Genomic DNA, 19,881 nt, shown 5'->3' on the forward strand with positions numbered 1-19,881 from the left:
ACCCTCCCAACTCTATGAGAGTGGATTTTAAAAGTCTATACTGGGGATAGAGTACATTTGGATGCAGCTTTGCGGCTTCATGGCATACAGTACCAGCCAGTGACAGATAACACATTCCTCATTTTAACTGATGAAAGGCACTGTCTATGTGTATCTTCAGAGTACCAGACAGAGACTGTTACAGGTTTGAGCAGAACCAGATCTGAAGCTTTGCCATATGACAGGAAAGTAAATCACTCTAACTCTGCCTGAAATCCAACAGGGGAGGGAAGAAATGTTTTTTTTTTTTTTTGCTGTTTGTGCTGTTTACTGAAGTGCCTCACTAAAATATACCGTGTTTGAATATGGCTACAAAAGGTAACGTGATTACTTAAAGTCGAGGTATGCAGAGATATTTGGGTGAGGATTATATTTTGTTCCCATTTTAAGGCCTGAAAAATTATGCAAGAGAATGTGGTGGCGCTGGAATCCAGATGGATGATTCTTGGCATGGACGAAATGTGATACATTAAACAGAGCTATCATTCCGCTGGAAACATCTCGGTGCATGAGAGGAGGTATGGCAGGAATGGCAAAATCCGTCTCTTTTTGTTCCAAAAAATTTGGAATATGAGCGCTGGATCCATGGCCCCACATCCCTCGCCTCTTCATAAAACCTGGAATGCGCTTCAAAGAATGCTCACTATCTTTTGTGCATGAATAAAACATCTGTCATTCATCGAACTCAACAATGTGTACCGATTTAACAGAGCATATCAGGTTTGAGGAGGACAGAGGCAGAAATCCATGCAGTGTCTGAGCCAGGGTTTTCTGTTATCCCTCATGGACAGTGAGCTGTTCTGGTGTCCAGAGAGAATAGAGTGCCATTTGGTGACCTTAAATGACAAGGATTTATCACAGATTTCTCCAAAAGCATGCCTGGGGAAAGGGGAAAAAACGAACAAATAATAATAATAAAAAGTCTTTGGAAATAAAACAGGCCTATCAATTTAACTATGCTTGGCGTATAATCCTCTGCAGTGTCATATAATGTTAACACACCTCTTGTAGGACATCAAATAGGAATTACTAGACATTGTCTGATGAAAAAAAATCTGAATATTTTATATAGGCCTAACATAGACAAGAGACAGACATGATGTTGGCACATTTAAAAAACAGTGCCATTATGCCCCCTATTGGTTGCACAAAGGAGAAACACAGATTAAATGAACAGTAGAAATACAAAGATATGAGCAAAAATGCATCAACATGTATTATCAAATAAAAATATACCCTAATATAAAGTGTATCAAAATAAACTACAAAATACAGCAGCCATACTGTGCATCCTGTATTCTTGTGTTTTGAACATATTAAAAATACTCTTTCAAGGGAGTTTTGCAAAGCTCTCATATCTTTCTATATAATCTATTCCGTCATCACTACACTGGCTCTGTTGACAAAATGGACAATGTTTGAGAGCAGAAGCTTTTCTCTGCCTACGAGACATGCCATATCTGCAAACAGTCAACAGTCAAGTATGCTGGCCTGCCTGTTACATCTCATAGCCTACTGTAGCCTACCAGAGTCACAACTGAACTTGTCAAGTGGTACAAACTAAACACTGAACTTATTGAGAGCCACAGAACGTGGGCTTAAAGCAACCCACTGTAGTTCTATTAGCTTAAATTAACGGCTTCAAAATCGTGGTACACTGACATATAATACGGAGAACGAAATCTCTGGGATTGTGTAAGCCAATGCTTGATATTGCACTGTGTAAAGCTGTTGATCAGATAGGACCATGACCCTTTTAGTTGTTTTTTAACTGGATACCGTGTAAGCACTAAATGGGGTCATATTGATGCCAAGGGGCTTACATATGGAGTTGCTGCTTTACCTGATGAATGAGGCAACATTTTGAGCAAAGATGCGTGGGAACCACACCGATTCCATGTGTTCTGGTGATGATTACAGTTCTCAAGAAAAAAAAAAATATGATTCTGATTCTGAAGTTCTCAAGAAACTTGAGGTTGGTGTGTGAGAGAGGGTATTGTGTATGAGAGCAACCTTCATGTTACTTGCACTGGATCAACTTCCTGAATCTCAATATTCTGATCACAAGTCTGTTAAAATTCAGCATCGTCAGAGGCGACATTAAATTTGTTTTTATGATGTCATCATTGACCAAAAGTAGGCTATTGATTTTAGTAAACTACAAAAATCAGACCTATAAATATTTTGATACAAAATAGGAACCCATTTTCTTCTACACAATAAAATCCCAATTATAACATTCTATTTTTTATAGTCTATCATAAATATACTGCCCATGCCTGCACATATATGAATGCTATATTCTTTAAATTAGAAGGTAAAATATGTTTTACATTCAAGCATGAACAATAAGTTATCATTTGAGTCTGTGACCCAAGCAAAACCACGACGTAGCAACAAATATCCCTTTAGGGGCCTATTACAAACAAAAAGCTTGAAAAAACGCAACGCAAGCTTATCAAAAAAAGTGTTTCAAACTCCAGCCACCAGGGACGCTGTAGGGAAATCCATGGCATTTCCTCGAAGGATGTAATGTGAATCTATTGTCCTTCCTACAACAAAACAAAGAACAGACCAGTCCATCCCGACTGTCCTGTCCTGACGATAACAGTATAAAGTATGGGCAAGAAGCACAAAAAGCACAAATCAGAGAAACGCGCATACGACGGTAAGGTCGTGCAGAATGCTTTGACATTGTTTGCGGTACGCTTTTCGCGCTTATTTACATACATACATGTAGTATTAGCCAGCTAACATGCGGTCGTCAGAAAGCGCGACATCCATTGACCGAAATATAACTCAGGATTTTCAAGCAAGGATTAATTATAAGTAACACTTGAGAGTGTGACCATTGTGCGCTTGGCGCGGGCGTTGGGCGCGAGGGCGAGCCATCTGTCATGTTCCAATGAAGTTATTAGTTAGCAGGTTATCTCATGGTATCTGCATTTTCGATGGCTAGCTAGAAAACATTAACGCACAGCTGTTTCACAGTGTTGGATAACGCTGATTTTACATTGTGCACATCGTATAATGATTCAGACCGTCACATGTAGTATGTAAGTTACACTTGGAATATAACTAGTACCCTTAACGCTAGCTAGCACTACCTTACTAACGTTAACGTTACTAATCAGTTGGCTACATAATATGTTAGCATACTATGTAAACTTCACGAAATGGACAGCTAACGTTTATTTTTAATAACGTTACTTTGTAGTTTTTGTAGTGGGAAAGATGGTAAGTTCTGCTGTCGCCTGTTAGCTAGCTACATCGTAAATAATATACATTGCTTATATGATTGCTTAATACAGAATTACCATCTGTACATTTTCTTTTAGCATAATGTTACCCGTCTAAATCTTCCCTCTGTCCTCAGAATACGTGGAGAGACCATTGAAACTTGTTTTGAAGGTGGCGGGTAATGAGGTGACTACAGGAAGTACTAGTCTGGAAAACGTCTACGAAGAGTCGGTGGATTACGATAAACATAAAGATAAGAAGAAGAAAAAGAAAAAGAAGGAAGATAGAGACCGAAGTAACCCGGGTTCACCTATTGACGAAAAAAGAAGGAAGAAGGTATTAATTGACTGACCCCGATCGTACCCTGTTTGGATAAGTTGGTCAGTGTCTCTTGTTGATCAAATTGCTAATTTGTTTACCTCGGTTTTTGCTGTATAGATGACGAAAAAGAGGAAAGGCCAAGACCCAGTATATTCTGACTGGGGGGACGGAGACCTGAGTAGAGCTTCTATGCGATCAGATATGTCGCAGGACAAACCGATGCACTCCTCCATGGCAAAGATGGAAGGTGATTAAAGCCACTTAGCTGTCTGTCATCACTTTAATAATATTGCCCATGTTCTTGTACATCAGCAGTATAAACATTATTTTGTTCATTCAATCACACAGATAAAGTGCAGACTCCTTTACAGGAAGCCCTTAGTCAACTCATCAGGCAGCTCCAAAGGTTTGGATCTGTTTCTTGTGCTTGTTTGTTTTTAGTGGTTGTCATAGTTGTAAGAAATCTGTATAATCATTTTTTTCAGTGTATCTAATAATCACCTTTGAGTATTGCCATTAATTAAATGTGTTGTGTTGGTTTGCCTTCTGTTGGTTCTTTTTGTGAATTGACATTCATTTTTGTATTTTCCATCATAGGAAAGACCCCACTGCATTTTTCTCTTTCCCTGTGACTGATCTCATTGCTCCTGGCTACTCTATGATCATCAGACGGCCCATGGATTTCAGCACCATGAAGGATAAAGTCAAGAAGGAATGTTATCAGTCTTTACTAGAGATGAAGGTACGTCAGTCTAGCCCACAGTGATTTTTTTTTTGCACATTTGTAATAGCAAGTGTTCAATCAACACAAAAATCTATAGAAATGTCAATCATATTTAAATTGCTATGGATGGCTAATACATGTAGCAGATATTTAAATTACCAATTAAGTCTCAAGTGAAAGGTAGGGGTTCAAACTGAAATCCATGCTCATGTATGATTATGCAGCGGTTTATTCCACTTAAAGAGAAACTATGCAGGATTGGCAATTTCATCTTAAGTTTCGGTTTCGTTTTTCATTTTCGCTCGTTTTATGCTTGCATATTTCTCTGCAGAGCTTCCCCGACAGCTTTAGCGTGTATATTTATACATATATAGGCTACATATAAATATATAAATTGCAAGCGTCGTTCTTCTTGTTCCTTACGCGTCTCAGACTTCCAGATGTAAACAAGGAACGATCGTCTCCTGCAGAAACTGCAAGGTTGCAATAGCGGATAGGGACACTGGGGGTGGGAGGAAGTATTACTGTTTTCGATGAAACTGGTCAGTCAAGCAAAACAACGATTTCTGAGCGATTTTATGACTATGAAAAAGTTGCATAGGGTCTCTTTAACTTAGCTTTAGTCATGGATAGCAAAAGATTGTCCCAGAAACACGTATCAATATTATAATAAAGTGCTTTATTTGAATTAATGTGCAGTGTAAGAATCTTGCAGGCTGCAACACCCTGTGACTTACTTAATTATGTTTTGTCTTTTATGTCATTTTAATGTCTGAAACGTTGTTATCTGTTTGACTACACAGACTGATTTCAAGATAATGTGTGAGAATGCCATGAGCTACAACAAACCTGACACCATCTACTATAAAGCAGCGAAGAAGCTGCTTCATTCTGGCCTTAAGATTCTAAGTCCGGTAAGGAGAGTGCACACAGTGGAAAAGTCAACCGTTTGTCATTGAAACATAATTCTGAACGAGAAATGGATTTACAACCTGCAGTTGCATTTCTAAATCAGCAGAGGGTGTAGTTGTATTTTACTTGACAATTAGAGGTGCAGACTTGAGGAAGCTTTCTGACAACCAGATGAATGGTCTTGCAGGAAAGGCTTGATAGCCTGAAGCAAAGTATCGAGTTCATGGCCGACCTGGACAGCTCCACCAGCCGGCCAGGAGAGGCAGGGGATGGGGAGGGAGGCTCGGGCCCAGACCAGAGCAAAGGTCGCTCCACTCCCATGGAGACCAGCGACTCCACCAGTCACCCTGCGGACCCAACAAAGATGCTTCCAGGTGTGACTCGCACTCCCACTCACCCCATCCAATCCAATCAATCAACGGTCACTATGCGTCAAGCCCACAGTGCCTTAAACAAGAGCCTCTGCCAGGACAGGCTTGACCTGTGTGACATACAGTGTGAAGTGAAATTATGACAGGCAATCAGTCTGTGATTTAATGGCTCTTGCGGATGAGAAATTAGTAGCTGTGAAGGCTGGGCTAACTGCCACCAGCTTGCTTTCCACTCTTTTCACTGTTGAATAAGGCATCTGCAGTTGCCACTAGAGAGTGAGCGCAAGAAAGCTATGAGCATATTGGGCCTTGTGCATTGTCTGCACTGCACCGAACCGAACACTGAAAACACTGAATAGTGTCTTTGAAAGTTGCTTTGCTATGAGAGCCTCTTCTTTTAAAGTGTCTGTCCTTGGGCAACCTTGTTTTACGAAATGAATGGGGGAAGTTTGAAGAATGTGTGTTGTAATGTGTTGAGAGAGAGAGAGAGAGAGAGAGAGAGAGAGAGAGAGAGGAGAGAGAGAGAGAGATGAGAGAGAGAGAGAGAGAGAGAGAGAGAGAGAGAGAGAGAGAGAGAGAGAGAGAGAGAGAGAGAGAGAGAGAGAGAGAGAGAGAGAGAGAGAGAGAGAGAGAGAGAGAGAGAGAGCGAGAGAGAGAGAGAGGAGTTCTAATGCCTTTGACCACTGTCATTGAACCTTAATCATGTTTTGTCTCTGCATCTTTTCTTTTGTCAAACCATCTTCAGACAAGACAGAGATTCAAAGGATGAGGTGCAGAAGACTGTCAGTCAAGCGGAGAAGGACCTGGAGGAGATCCGGAAGATCATAGAGGAGTCTGACAACAAGCTCTCCAACCGTGAACTCCAGTGTGCGGTAGGTAGTGTAACCTGCCTCAATTCCGTAGAATTTGGTCTTGCACAAATTTCCTTGGATTTCCTAAGGGGTAGTTGGGGACATGAGTGGCCTTAGTGTGAATCACACAACTGTGAATAGTGTGCATATACTGTAGATGTGTTTTTGTTTGTCATATTAGGTGAATATACATTATTTAAATGTATTATTTTTTATTATTATTATTGTCATGTTACCTATATCAGTATCAACATCAATAGCATATTGTGTCAGTAGAACAAATTCTTGGCATCCATATTTGGAGAATTTTCCAGAAATATCCCAAGAGGTAGGCCTTAAGTGGTGTTAATATGTTGCTGGCTACATAACCTGGGTTTGCATGTTTAGTTGGAAAGTTGCCAACACTATCAGGGCAATGACATGTAAGAAACAATCTAAATGACATCACGGCAGCAGGATGAGAAATAAATGTATGTATTTTCAAGACTGAATTACCTGCTGCAGGCCGACTTCATTATCTCCAACAGAGTTAACTGCAGTTAACACTACAGGGCCTTGCAAATTAGTTGCATGGTGTGACTGGTGGTGTGCCTTCTTGTGCATGCTTTGAGGTTTTATTTGTGTGAAGATGATGTAAAATAATCAGGTAATAATAATTTCAGGTTTTCTCTTGGTATGGTAGCACAAGTGCATTATACCCAAAATGTTCTTTAGCTACTCAGTGCTTCTGCTAATCATTGGCTGACAGCGTGATGGTAAAATACTTGCTAGTTGTTGCGTGTCGTCACTATGTGGTTGGTTCGTTATAGTGTGTCATTGTCTTCCATGTCCACCCTTCACAGCTGGAGTTTGAGAGGCGAAAGCAGGATGGATCCACATCCCTGGCCATCCTCAACCCTGTTGACTTGAGCGCTGGTGGTACGTAGCGCTTGTACCGCTCTGTGTGGTCATTCATTCGCTTGTTTTTGTAATGCTTGTTTTGTTGTTGAGAGGTCTGTTAATGATGATGTGTGTAAGCTGCTGTGAGCACATGCTCAGTTCTGTTTGTGTGTGTGTGTGTGCTCTCCAGATCCAGGGTACTGCCCGGTCAAACTCGGCATGATGTCCGGGAGGCTGCAAAGCGGGGTCAACACACTCCAGGGTTTTAAGGAGGACAAGAGAAACAGGATCTCTCCAGGTAAAGCAGTCTGCTGAGAGTGTGCTGTCGTCACTGTGTTTGGTCTCTGCCCTGGTGAGGAGAGCCATTAACAATGACTGATGAGTTTACTGTGGAAAGATGCACATTGCTTTGTTGCAGGGTGTTTGTACATCCCCTGTTGACACAGTGCCTGGTAAATATGTGCACTGGCCAGAGTGTGGTGTTCTCTCCACAGATGAATTGCGCACAGCTGCCTTGGCCTGTGTGTTGAAGCCTGCTAGAAGAAATAGATAAAAGCCGATCTGGAACTCTCTGGTTCTCCCCAGAGGGCAGTTCATTACCTTTTAAAACCTTGAGGAACACTTTAGATGTGCCGGCTCCAAAAGTGACTCAAATGAAGAAGCATTGAAGAATTTGAATTCTCACAGGGCCACTGACTACCTCTTGAGCCAAACATGGTCTGGTTTAATCCATGAGTGAAGAGCTTGCAGGCGCGCACTAGTCTGCACACCTTATTTAGCTGCAGTTGTGCCTGAGAAGAGACTTATTAGTCATTCCATGCTAAAGACATTTATAGTGACCGGTATTGCATAAGAAGAAAATGGGAGTCGGACAAATACTATATGGAAAGGAAAATGTCAATGAAATCTTGGCTTGAATGCGATGTAAATGGCTTCACCTAAAGTCACTGGAGATACATATTCATTGAAAGTTCTGTGCACTGTCACTGAAGAGTGTGATTGCTTGTTCGGACTCAAACAGTCAAACAGTAATTTTACGGCTAAGCAGCAATATGACGTAGTAGTGCTCAACATCCATCAGTACTTGAAAAGCTTGAAAAATGTGACCGACGTAGTCCGTCCGAAATGCCTTGCGCTCCGTCCGCCTTTGAGGTTTCGCGCTGCAGCTGCTACACCCCTCCAGCGCTCACCCCTCTCCCAACTCTCCTTCCCCACAGTGGCTTACCTGAATTATGGGCCCTTTAGCTCCTACGCTCCGGCTTACGACTCCAGCTTCGCCAACGTCTCCAAGGAGGACTCCGACCTCATGTACTCCTTCTATGGAGAGGAATCCAACTCGCGGGGCTCTGACAGGTATGTGTGGCTAAGGGACGCAGCCGTGGGTCTAGCGGCCGTAGTCCGTGGATTACAGAGCAATACTCGCCGGCTTTGGGAGGTTATTAGCGAGGGCTCGGACATCAAAGGCTAACCTGTTGTTTTTGGTCATCCAGATGTTTGGCAAATGATGCGCTGGAAGAGTAGCCATTTTAATTTGCCTGCATGTCGAGATTGTGTGTGTGTGTGTGCGCGTGCGTGTGTGTGTGTGTGTGTGTGTGTGTGTGTGTCTGATTCGGGCGGTAGGCCCAGGTCCTTTCTCCTGGCAATGGAGAGCTAACTTCCTCTGTCAATGTAAACACGCTGACTCATTCATGCACACTTGTCTCGTCATTTGCTAACATAAACACAAAAGGGTTCCTCGACCGGCCACTCACTAATAATAACAAGCACAAATAAACTCTTGCCCTCTGTCCGCCACCGCGGTCATGAACTTCTTGAACACAAACCCTTTTGTTTTGTGAGAGGACTTAGTTAGATTTATTTATTAGTTCGATTTATTTAGTGTGGCCTTTGTGTGTTTGTACGTTTTATTGATTGTAATATACATTTATAAGTTCTCTCTCTCTCTGTCTCTCTCTCTCTCTGCCTCTCTCTATCCCTTCCACCCAGCAGTATGGCTAACTTCCTGTCCAAGTCTGAGGAGCACATGAGCCGCCTAGGGGACAACATGCTTGACGCTCTGACTAACGGCCAGCACTCGAAGACGCTCAAGGAGATGGAGGCGGTGAGGGCCAAAAGCGCTTACTCATGTTAAGCACGTTACTCAAGCTTGTTGTCCATCCCACGCCAGCATATGCAGAACTGTGAGGCTGTTAAGAGCTGGGTGACGTCTTGCAAGATCATTGCCCGTCTATGACTCTGAGACACTGTTGTTGTTGTTGTTGTTGGTGATGATGTACGTTTTGTAATGACATTTGACATTTTTTTCCCTCAGGACAATCCGGTCGTGGAGACACCAGTTACTGGCTCTGGTGCAGTGGATGATGAGGTACTATTTACTGGTGATCAAAACCCTGAACCCAAAGTAGGTTATAGTTCAGTTCGGCAATGAACGATGGGCTCTGGGTATATGCTTTACCCAGGATCCACAGTTGCCCGACGATTGGCTTGCTATAGATTATCCCTGTGCCATCTGGCCGGCTGTGGAGGGCCTGTATGCTGTTGGCTGTCATGCAGCTGTGCAAACAGCCATACCTAGCCTGATTGGATAGACTGTCCACCGGCCCATGTGAATCGGGAAATTGTTTTGTTTTTTTTCCTTTCTCTTTTAATACTTCTTATGACGCCTTCCTTCTCCGTTCCTTAGTGCCCTCGTATTCACATGTGTGTAGGTGTGCTCGTGTGTGTGTGTGTGTGCAGCTGCGTGAGTGTCCCTGCGGCTGCGTGTGTGTGTGTGTGTGTGTATGTGTGTGTGTGTGTGTGTGTGATGGCTGGCTGGCCATCTGAATGGGCTTTCATTGGAGTGCCAGCAGCTCCCTGAGCACACTGCAGCCCCTGTGCTGGCTGCTTGCTGTGGTTGGCAGGCCTCCAGTTCTCACTCACATTCCCCTTATGGGTGGAGTCACCCTTTTTTTTTTATACCACTGCTTGAAATGAATTTAAGTTACATAACTCAAAATATACAATATTTTTTTTAAATATGGCCTGTGGACTTTTACTTTCCGTCTCCAAAAAGGCAATGTGTCATTAGCAGCAACGTGCACGATGTCCAACTTACACCCCCTTCTTTTCTGCTTCAGGTGGTAGCATCTCAACCCCGTCCAGTCAGTGGCATGGACACCCTAAGTACACTCAAAGCCCTGGGCCTGGACTTCCTCATACCCAAACTCGACTCGAAAGGTATCCTCACATTTGTGTAGTAACATCTCTGTCCCTTATCTCCGCGTTTATTCTGATCTAACAAGACATTTAAATGGTGGAGCATGAATATCTTCTCTTTTCCGACTGTTTCATTGCGGTAGCAGAGCTAACACTTTTACTGCCCTTCCATCTGTTCGTTCCCAAGCAAGCTGTGAGCCCAAATGGTTTTAAATGGCTTCCACTGCGCGAGTGATTCAGTGAACGGCATACCAGCTTTAGTGCGCGGATGAGTCGGAGTGGTGGAGTATTATGGTGGTAAACCCCCCCCCCCCCGGTCTTTGTGTTCTCTTCTTTCATCTCAGAGGCCCGGGAGTTCCAGGAGAAGCTGGACGAAACCACGCAGCTCATCAACGAGCTGAACGAGGCCCAGAAGGAGCGGCTCAGCACACCCCAGCCCCCCAACATCATCTGCCTCCTCGCCCCCACAGCCAAGGAAGCACAGCTGGGTACGCCCATACCGCTGCATGCAAACACACACACACACACACACACACACACACACACACACACACACACACACACACACACACACACACACACACACACACACACACACATACACACACCATCTCCACATGTTTAATATATGCTGCCAAACAGCCACCTGTTAATTTTCTTTTTCTCTGACACATTTGATGAAAAGGAAATGGGTGTCACAGATAATCAGAATGGTTGTAAACTTGCCACGTTTGGAAGGATGTTTTTTCAACGAGTAATGTTAGCAGGATCACCTTTTAATTGGCTTTCCGTGGTATACGGTCACGTGAAGGACCGCTAAACAAACTTGCCATTCCTGCTAACGGCCTCCACTGTGCACAGTGCAGTCCTGTGGTCCAGCTCGGTGCGCCCCGGAAAAATATAAGAAAAAAATGCTTTCACAACATCACAAGCTATATCACCCATGGAGACTGGACGACATGCCAGCAAACTCAAACTTTCTAGCAGTGCTAACAGTGTTGCTGGTGTTGGGCACAATTCACACCAAAGATTCCTGACGCAATGAGACCGAGTTGCAGCTATTTTTTTTTTTTTTGCCAGTCAAAATTCTAACTCCAGCTTTTGAAATGGTAATATTGCTGAAAAATACACCAGATGCCCCTATTGTCAGAGTGATGGTGGGTTTCAGCTCGTCAGACCAAGAGAAAGGCGGTCTTTGTCTTTATTCCTGTGGTCCATGTATACGGTTACATGACCGGGTCAGCTATTCATTTGAGATCCTTCAGTGGCCTGTTTGCGTGACATTGTCAGTATTTGAATATGAATCATTAATCCATCTGAAATTTGAACTGGAGAGCCAAACAGAGGGAGGGAAAGAATGAAGGGCTTTTGGTGATGAGACGTTTTCCATGAACAGCGCTTACCCCCGGTGAATAAGAAGAGCCTGTGCAAAACCCATTATTCCTTTGTTTTTAGACATATCCTATTGGATCGTTAGCTGCATTCTGATGCATTCTTTCCCTGGCAGTTTGAATCACTCTCTGTGGTGTGTGTGTGTGTGTGCGTGTGTGTGTGTGTGCGCAACACTTTCCCTGAGCCAGAATGTTTCTGGCTGGATGCTAAGAATTCTTCAAAGCCAGTTTCTGTGAAGGCTATTTTCTCCGTCCCGTTTCTCCCATGTCGTAGATTAAGCATGATGTTTTTGCAGATATAGTGTGAAATCCCAAGCCATCACAAAGACTTTCATAACAGGGGGGCTCCTTAAAACCGAAGTCTCTAGAATGTGATGCTCTATGTGTTCTGAAGTTTGGTGTAGATCCATGCTTAACATATCACATTTGTCCATCGCTCCTGTTGCCAGTGCTCAGCCTTTGGGTATTTCATTTTTCATCACTTTCACTCCATTGATTTCCAGTGGTTTAGCAAATAAGATCAGGTGAACAAACATATTATAGTGGTACCAGGGAGGGTTAAAGCGGATCTTTGGTGATACCAGGTCATTGGTAGTCTCCCAGGGTCATCTGTGCAGATCTTGGTGTAAAAAAGCTGGACTTGACCGGCTATCACCAGGAGGCGGGCCCAGCCCAGCCCAAGGCCACCGTTAATATTGTTAGCCAGAGTTACCCCACAGCATTAGCAAGTACTTTTGGTTGTACTTACGACATGATTGCTGGAATCAAGTGTGATGCAAAACATCTGTAAAGCCTCAACACCAATGTGTGTTGAAATGAAATATGCTTCTTTTTTTTCTTTTTCGGATGTAGTGTAGATGGATCATAAGATCTTAATTTTCCATGGAGCCAAGGAGGCCATTTTTCCCTGGAACTCACAGACGAACATCCAGAGCCAGTTTTTTTTTTCTTTTATACTACTGTAGCAGAAAAGGCCCCTTGGCTTTTGAGGAGGGGCTGGACGGGCCTCTCTTGTCACAGTGGTCAGTGCTCATACTTTTTCACACATAATCACACGGGGAGGGTGTTCGGCAGGAATGCTGGTCAAGCTCCCAGTGCTGGTGTTGTGGTTGTCCAACTTCCAGAATCTTTCAACTTTTATTTCTCCTCATTATGTACTGAATGTTACATTGTGAAATGCACTCAAAATGAATGATTAGACCATCATGAAGATTTTAAGAGATAATTGGACGATCTTATTTTGACTACAGATATTTTGGTAAATTCATCCACACACAAATCATGGTTTTGATGGTTTATTTGGGATGTTTTTTGTTATAACTGGTAACTGAAGCAAATGGCTTCTGATGCCATAGGGGAAACAGGATATAATGTACGTACCTCAAATTTCCGTGCTCCTGCAAACATCATTTCCCTCAGGTGGATTGTGTTGAGGCCATCCTACTCCAGTGTAAAGCAAAGATTCTAGAACAGAGCTTTGTTCTAGAATCTTTGGCGCAAAGGGTCAGTCTGAAGATGGGTTGCTGCTGGAGGGGTCATCACTGAGCTGCTCAGAGATAATGTGGTGGATTTATTCCATTTGTCCAATTACAGCTCATTTTCTGACCCTCCTCCCATCCGCCTGGGTTATTTTTGGAGGGTGTTTATACACATAGTAGTGGAATGTCACTAAAATACCAATACTTGAAAACATGGGAATTTGACATGTCAACATTCAGTATTTGGTTGCTCTGAACAGTTATGTATGAATGGATAAATACCGGTAGGCAGTGGCAGTTGAGGTTTTGTGTCATGCAATTGTCTCTGTTCCAAACGTTTTTTTCACGTGAATAGTGCATCAAGGAAAAATGGGTGGCAATAGTTCATTTTAAATGTTTGTTTTCCTCTCTTCAATCAGACTAGTTCTTCTTTCCCCTTCACCTAATCAGTGGTTTTATTTTCTCCCTTTTTCCACACTTATTTTAGTCACATCTGTCCTACTGAAAACACATCCACATCCATTCTTTTCCCCCTCCTCATCCTAAATCTCTGTTGTTCCTCTTTCCACAGCTGAGAAGGTGACTGGAAACCTGGCTCTGCTGACCAGCCAGGTGACCCCAGGTGACGTGAGCAGCGTGTACGGCATCAGGAAGGCCATGGGCGTCGCGGTGCCCATCGGCCCCGACGAGCCGCTCATCGACCTCACCACAGGTAGGAATAAAGAGTCCCCGCATTATGTTCCTTGGTGTTTTGAGCCCCCAACGTTGTCTTCAAGGCAGCTCTGCCTGGAAGGCGCTAGAGTTAGGCATGGGTTAAGGGCCGTTCACACCAAGAACGAGAACGATAACGATAACTATAAATAAATATCGCTCTCGTTGATATGAATGACAACGTTCACACATAAACTATAACGATAACGACATGAAGAAAGATATCGTTGCTGATCACTTTCAGAGCGATTTTGAGAACGATAAAAAGCCAACAGCCAATCAGAACCCATAATATTCTAGCCATCACATTAATTAACATGAGGAGAGACTTTTCTTATCGTTGGCCAGTGTGTACGCTTTTATAGTTATGGTTATAGTTATCGTTATCGTTATCGTTCTTGGTGTGAACGGCCCTTTAAGGTTAGGGTTAGGATTAAGTGCCTTTAAGTCAACAGTGGCAGCGCTGCCTGAAAGACAACGTTGGGGGCTCAAAACACCATTGAGCTATTATTATACCACATTCACACTAGAGATTGTCCTCTGTATTTCATGTGAAATAAAATGAGCTTGAACAATAATACATTTACAAATACGTTTTAAATATTTATCACTCACATACAACTCTAATGTGTTAGTAAAGATAAAATCTAGATAGGAGTGCGAGCGCTACAAATTCAACAAGGCTGTTAGTCTTTTAAACAAAAGACACTTTTTTTATAGAAAATATAGTTTATAAACATTTATATTTTGAACAAGGCTTTTTTTTAATCTTCCTTATTGGTTCAGTGTGTTTCCAAAGTATTTTGTGTTCATGCATTGTAAAATAACCAAAATAATCTCCCATATATGTACATGTTTTGTAATGCTGGAGAGGTGAGATCCAGTCCAGTGGTTGAAAGACCATTGTGTTTCACTGTCATTGCTTGAACTGTTAACAGCCTTTGTGAGGCGAGACCTCAGCATGATCCTATAAAAGCCTGTCAGTAATACTAGCCTGTCCATTGTGTTACAGTGCGAGAAATGTCAGAACCAATGGAGTGTCTATCAGCAGGACAGGGCGACATCCCGGTCATTACCGTCTAGCAGCGTCCTCCCGGCTTCTAGGCCAGTCCCGTTGCCAAGAACCCTCTTTGTACAGTCGGTGCTGTTTTTTTTGTGTGATGTTTGTATCAATAAACCTCTTTTGTAGTAATCATTGGTTTCATTTCTCAGCTGTCTACATCTGGTTACTATTTGACAAGAGGGTTTACAAGTTAGCACATCCATTCCAAAAGTAACGGCAATAAACATGTACATGAGAAATTATTTATTATACATTTATACTATACAAAAATGTTGGGGAAATGCACACGATGTTCCTCAAAGCTACTGCTTATAAATCACAAAAGGCAGCACAGGATTGACACAGTAAGAAAGTTTTGCACTCGAATGTTATATAGCCAAAGTACACAAGACCATTTCCCCCCTAGAGGCACATGAAAGTTTCTTCTTGGTCCCTGACTCAGCTAATGTCCATAGCAATAAATGCCTCCTGGAAAGAGCCAAAAAGCAATATATTTTCTTATTGACCAGCAATTCCCTCCGAGAGGACGCCGAGACCAGCACTTGAGTCCACGTCTCAAAGACAAGGCAGCGATGGACAGGAGTCGTCAACACCGACAAGTTAAAAAGCAGAGGTCCAGTGCAACACAAGACACATGAGCAGCTTTAAGAGAGGCAATTCAAAAAATTGAGTCAGACAAGTAAACGTAATGGAGAGTCATTAGAAGTGATGCTTCACATGCTGACAATAGCAGGACAGCTAGGCGGGGTTTCCCTCATCTTGATTAATCTTTGAGATGATCATGCTCTGCTCCATCTATGGTTGAAGTCAAAGGGCCATTTATTTCCTTGTCCCAAATCCCCCAGAAAAGGTGGCTGAAAAGGTTTCTTTCAGATGAGCTCTTGCACTGCAGTTTTACGTTACAAAGTAACTTCCAAATCAAGCCACTGTTCCATAGCAGTGGCCATCCTTAAGCATTTACGTATAGTTGCCATAAGTATATGTCTCAACACATCATGGCTGGTAAGAGCAAATTGGGCCACAAATGAAGAGACAAATACAAGCGCCAGACTGAAAAGGACCACTTGTAACAGGACACAGTCATGTTTTTTTTCTGGCATCAAAACGAACTTCAGTATCTTGACACAAACAGCAGTTGAACAGTGCTCAGACCAATTGGATCCCAGTCATTATTAAGGGGAGTAAAAATACAGAGGCATCTCAGTGGCATCCTCTTAAGAGTCCCGACATTTCACCTGCTGACTGTAAGTCCAAGATGGAGTCGTGGTGGTGCATCCATCCTTGAAACGGCCTTGAGATGCAGCTGTACTCTCAGGCCAAACAAACAGCAGGCTAAAACAGCAGCCAGCTATGTTAAAGCCATTATCTTCTCCATCTTTATATCCCACTCCAGAGTTAGCATGAAGAACATTTCTTTTTTTGTAAGCACTAGGGATCGCCGTGGCCAAAAAAAATGTTCAGCCCTGGTCTGGAATAACAGTCTGTTTGTGTCGACGCGGATATATTGTCAATAGACTTCCGGAGCCACCTGATTGTTTGTTTTTGTTGTTTTTTTGTTTTGCGGCAGCTTGGCTTGCTGTTCGCGCGGGTGGGCGGCAGACAGCCAGCCGGGCTCAGCTGAGCCCCATGCCCTGCTGCTTGCTCATGTCCGTGCACACAAAGAAGGTCCTGAGCTCGCCCTTCCCCTTGACGTTGATGAGGCCCCGGCACTCGCACGAGTAGCCCAGCTTGTGCAGGACGTCCGACGTCTCCTCCGTCACCTGCGAGCAGAGAGAGAGAACAGAGAGGCCTCTGTGTGCTTAAATGCCATCGGAATTAGACCACAGCACGACGCCAATGCACCATGACATGCAATCACTTAAGAGTGTATAAACTGGGGGGGGGGTGGGAGGCAGAGGGGGTGGGGGAGGGTGGAGTGGAGTGGAGGTGTTGTGACGTGCATGGCAGACTGCCACCACGAGCTAGACAGTGACAGGGATGAGGGATGGTGATGGATACCTGGATTTTGCCCAACTCTCCAGTGCTCTCCATCCTGCTGGCTACGTTTACAGTGTTTCCCCAGATGTCGTACTGAGGCTTCCTGGCCCCGATGACTCCGGCGATCACAGGCCCGTGATTAATACCTACAACAACATGAAAAGACACAACCCGGGTTATTAGCATTTTTGCTCAACACACAATTCTATCCTGTTCATATTTCTTGACGGAGGCAGCGTTTTGGAAATGTCCGGGGGCCATAAAACACGTCACATGGGCCGTGTGTATTTATTTCCAGGAGGCCCCAGCTGCTTCGTATCCTCAGATCACCTGCCCCGCGGGGCTTTAACGCATATCCCAGATGCAATTAGCGCATCCGCTCGGGGAGAGGGAGGTGGCTCGCGAGCGAGGCCTACGCCATCAGCGCGAAAGCATTCGCCAGACTGGAGAGCGGACGTCTGGAATGCCAGGTTTTTTAATAAAACATCTCTCCAGGAGAAAGGAGGATTTCATTAGTTATTCCAATCCCACTGACCCTCCACCCCCACGCCCCCCCCCCCCCCCCCCTTCGCCCCCTTCCTGGAGAGAAAAAGAGTGGCGGTGAAAAGGCAGTAGAGGTGAAAGGGATATTCTTCTAAAAGCCAAGCTTACAATTCATTCCCACTGAGGTCTTTTGTTTAATACCGGTCAAAAACAGTAATGTGCGCTCATCATCCCCAAAGCATTTCAAATGTTTTCCTTTGAACAGCAGGCAGACAGGCTCTCCGGTGCGTGAGCCCACTGGCCCTGGTCACTGTGCTGAAAAAAAAAAAAACGGCCTATGTGAAGACAGAGGCCTATAGAACTGAATTGGGTACGACTGTGAAGCAGATTCACCACGTGTTGCTTTGGCAATCAGAAGTCAGAGGTACAAAATAACGACCCTAGAGATGTGTCTTGGAAATGGACAGAACATTGTGCCCAAGTGATGATGATGCCCAAGAGGGATTAGGTCACTTGGTAATGGACTGCTTGTGTCCCTGAGGGCTCATGGACGCAGATGCAGAGGAGACCTGGTGTAGCTCTTCGGCTGTACTCACCCACACGTAGCCGGAAACTGTTGAAGGAGTGCCTGTTGATGCCATCCAGCTTTCCCATCAGCGCAATGGCAAACTCAACCATGTTCCCAATCTGGGCCTGTTGCCTCTCCTGAAACACCACCACACAATCAAGTTGGCAAGTGGCAAATGACAGAACTGTAGTGCTACTTCTAACTAAGGCCTTATAATCAGGGGTGTGTGTGTGTGTGTGTGTGTGTGTGTGTGTGTGTGTGTGTGGCTGACTGACTGTTACATATGTGAATCTAATGATGACTTCACACTTAAAGATCATTGAAAGTTCAAGTAAAGTAGATGCAGCTGTAGCTGCAGCAGTCAGCTGTAAACAAAGTTCATTCTAATACTCAGTGTTTCTAAGAGTTTTTCAGGTGTCGTTATATTGAAGGCCACATTATCAGCGTATTGAGGTAACTACAGAATGCCTCCATCCCTCACTGAAAGGGCTGTGTCACACAATCAGGGCTACCTGATTATTTTCCTGGCCTGAACTTGCACTGAGGCCCGCGGCAGCCATGTACGTGCTTCCGATCGTCTTGATCTTCTCCACGCCGCTGAACTTCGGCTTCGACAACACCTGTGGACGTGACATGGAGACAGACACACACACACACTGAGACGGGAGGGCACTGGAGGACAAGGAGTAGCACGCGACTAAGTCTGAGTCCAGTGAACTTAGTAAAAGGCTGTGTGTGTCATTTACAGGCACGAAACAGGAAAAAAAAAGCCTACAGCTCTGACCTCATCAAAGTCGGCGATGATCTCATTCAGAAGCCTCAGACACTCCAGGCCTTCCTTGTTGATGTCACACTCCGTGTAGAACTCTTTGAAATCCGGGACAGAGGCGAACATCACACACACGCAGTCATAAGACTGGTAGTAAAGGTCCTGGAGAGAAACCAAGTCACAACAAGTTTATTTACAGGCCGGCCACAGGCCACATTCAGAACTGCATGCAACTCGGTATAGATCCTGATCCAGTCCAGCCTGCCGCATAAAAACTCTCAGGCGATGGTTTGAAACTTCACTTCGCTCGAGTGCTACTGTGGTGTACCTCAATACACGCTGCTTATTTCCATGGTTGCCTGAGTGTCCACAGCTTGGACGGTGCCTTGACCCTCAGTAGTTAAACACACCCTGCCTTGACCCTCAGTAGTTAAACACACCCTGACGTGCCATTGGTCTGGGGACTGGAGAATGCATGGCCTAGTTTTAGAGTACTCTTGGTCTGCGCTCCTATTTTTTATAAGACACTGTAAACGCCAAGCTGTGCCTGGCTCCTAATGGCTCATGAGTGAACTTGAAAGTCTTGAAATCTTGTTGCTGAGCAGCACTACCAAAACCCCCCCCCCCCACCCCCCCACCCCCCGACTGGTAAAAACATCAACGTAAAAAAACACACACACACACACGAATGAGGTCATGAGGGCAGTTTAGCTGAAACTGTAAGCATATAAATGAAGTGGCCTGGATTTCACATTAGGCCCTAATCCTTAGACCGCAGCATGAAGTTAACACTCAATAATGACGCCAACTAGGGCGTGTTCCACAGGGTTAGGCTCTCCACAACGGGGAAGTTGCAGTCATCTGCGCTGTGATCCTCTGCTCCGTTTTTGGCAGAAGCGCACCTCAGCG

At 44.1% G+C, this 19,881-nt stretch overlaps 2 protein-coding genes across 5 annotated transcripts in view; one reads left to right on the forward strand and one right to left on the reverse strand.

Annotated features, from left to right (window-relative positions):
* The first annotated feature begins 2,578 nt into the window (after positions 1–2,578).
* Positions 2,579–15,304, forward strand: brd7 (bromodomain containing 7). The gene is made up of 17 exons (XM_062549590.1): positions 2,579–2,707; positions 3,416–3,615; positions 3,718–3,847; positions 3,949–4,006; positions 4,198–4,342; positions 5,128–5,238; positions 5,424–5,610; positions 6,358–6,479; positions 7,301–7,376; positions 7,528–7,635; positions 8,555–8,690; positions 9,327–9,438; positions 9,649–9,702; positions 10,454–10,553; positions 10,877–11,020; positions 13,973–14,113; positions 15,125–15,304. Exons 1-17 carry the CDS (start codon positions 2,659–2,661, stop codon positions 15,193–15,195), a joined length of 1,944 nt encoding a protein of 647 aa, XP_062405574.1. The 5' UTR covers positions 2,579–2,658; the 3' UTR covers positions 15,196–15,304.
* Positions 15,305–15,409: 105 nt separating this feature from the next.
* adcy7 (adenylate cyclase 7) overlaps positions 15,410–19,881 on the reverse strand; it is a 50,760-nt gene continuing 46,288 nt past the window's right edge. For all 4 annotated transcript variants that reach the window (XM_062549873.1, XM_062549870.1, XM_062549871.1 and 1 more), the window contains 5 exons: positions 18,988–19,134; positions 18,716–18,823; positions 18,232–18,340; positions 17,174–17,298; positions 15,410–16,935 (listed from right to left, as the gene is read on the reverse strand). In XM_062549873.1, the coding sequence (XP_062405857.1) occupies positions 16,789–16,935; positions 17,174–17,298; positions 18,232–18,340; positions 18,716–18,823; positions 18,988–19,134 (636 nt within the window). In that variant the 3' untranslated portion in view covers positions 15,410–16,788. The remainder of the gene's footprint in view (positions 16,936–17,173; positions 17,299–18,231; positions 18,341–18,715; positions 18,824–18,987; positions 19,135–19,881) is intronic.

This window comes from Sardina pilchardus, chromosome 11, assembly GCF_963854185.1.
Source record: "Sardina pilchardus chromosome 11, fSarPil1.1, whole genome shotgun sequence".
Classification (NCBI taxonomy): domain Eukaryota; kingdom Metazoa; phylum Chordata; class Actinopteri; order Clupeiformes; family Clupeidae; genus Sardina; species Sardina pilchardus.

What these genes read in the sequence shown, in the direction of transcription:
- brd7 (XM_062549590.1), top strand. Translation starts at nt 2,659, where the DNA reads ATGGGCAAGAAGCACAAAAAGCACAAATCAGAGAAACGCGCATACGAC. An exon ending in AGAGAAACGCGCATACGACG is followed by an intron (nt 2,708 to 3,415) that starts GTAAGGTCGTGC and finishes CTCTGTCCTCAG; the next exon opens with AATACGTGGAGAGACCATTG. An exon ending in CTCCATGGCAAAGATGGAAG is followed by an intron (nt 3,848 to 3,948) that starts GTGATTAAAGCC and finishes TCAATCACACAG; the next exon opens with ATAAAGTGCAGACTCCTTTA.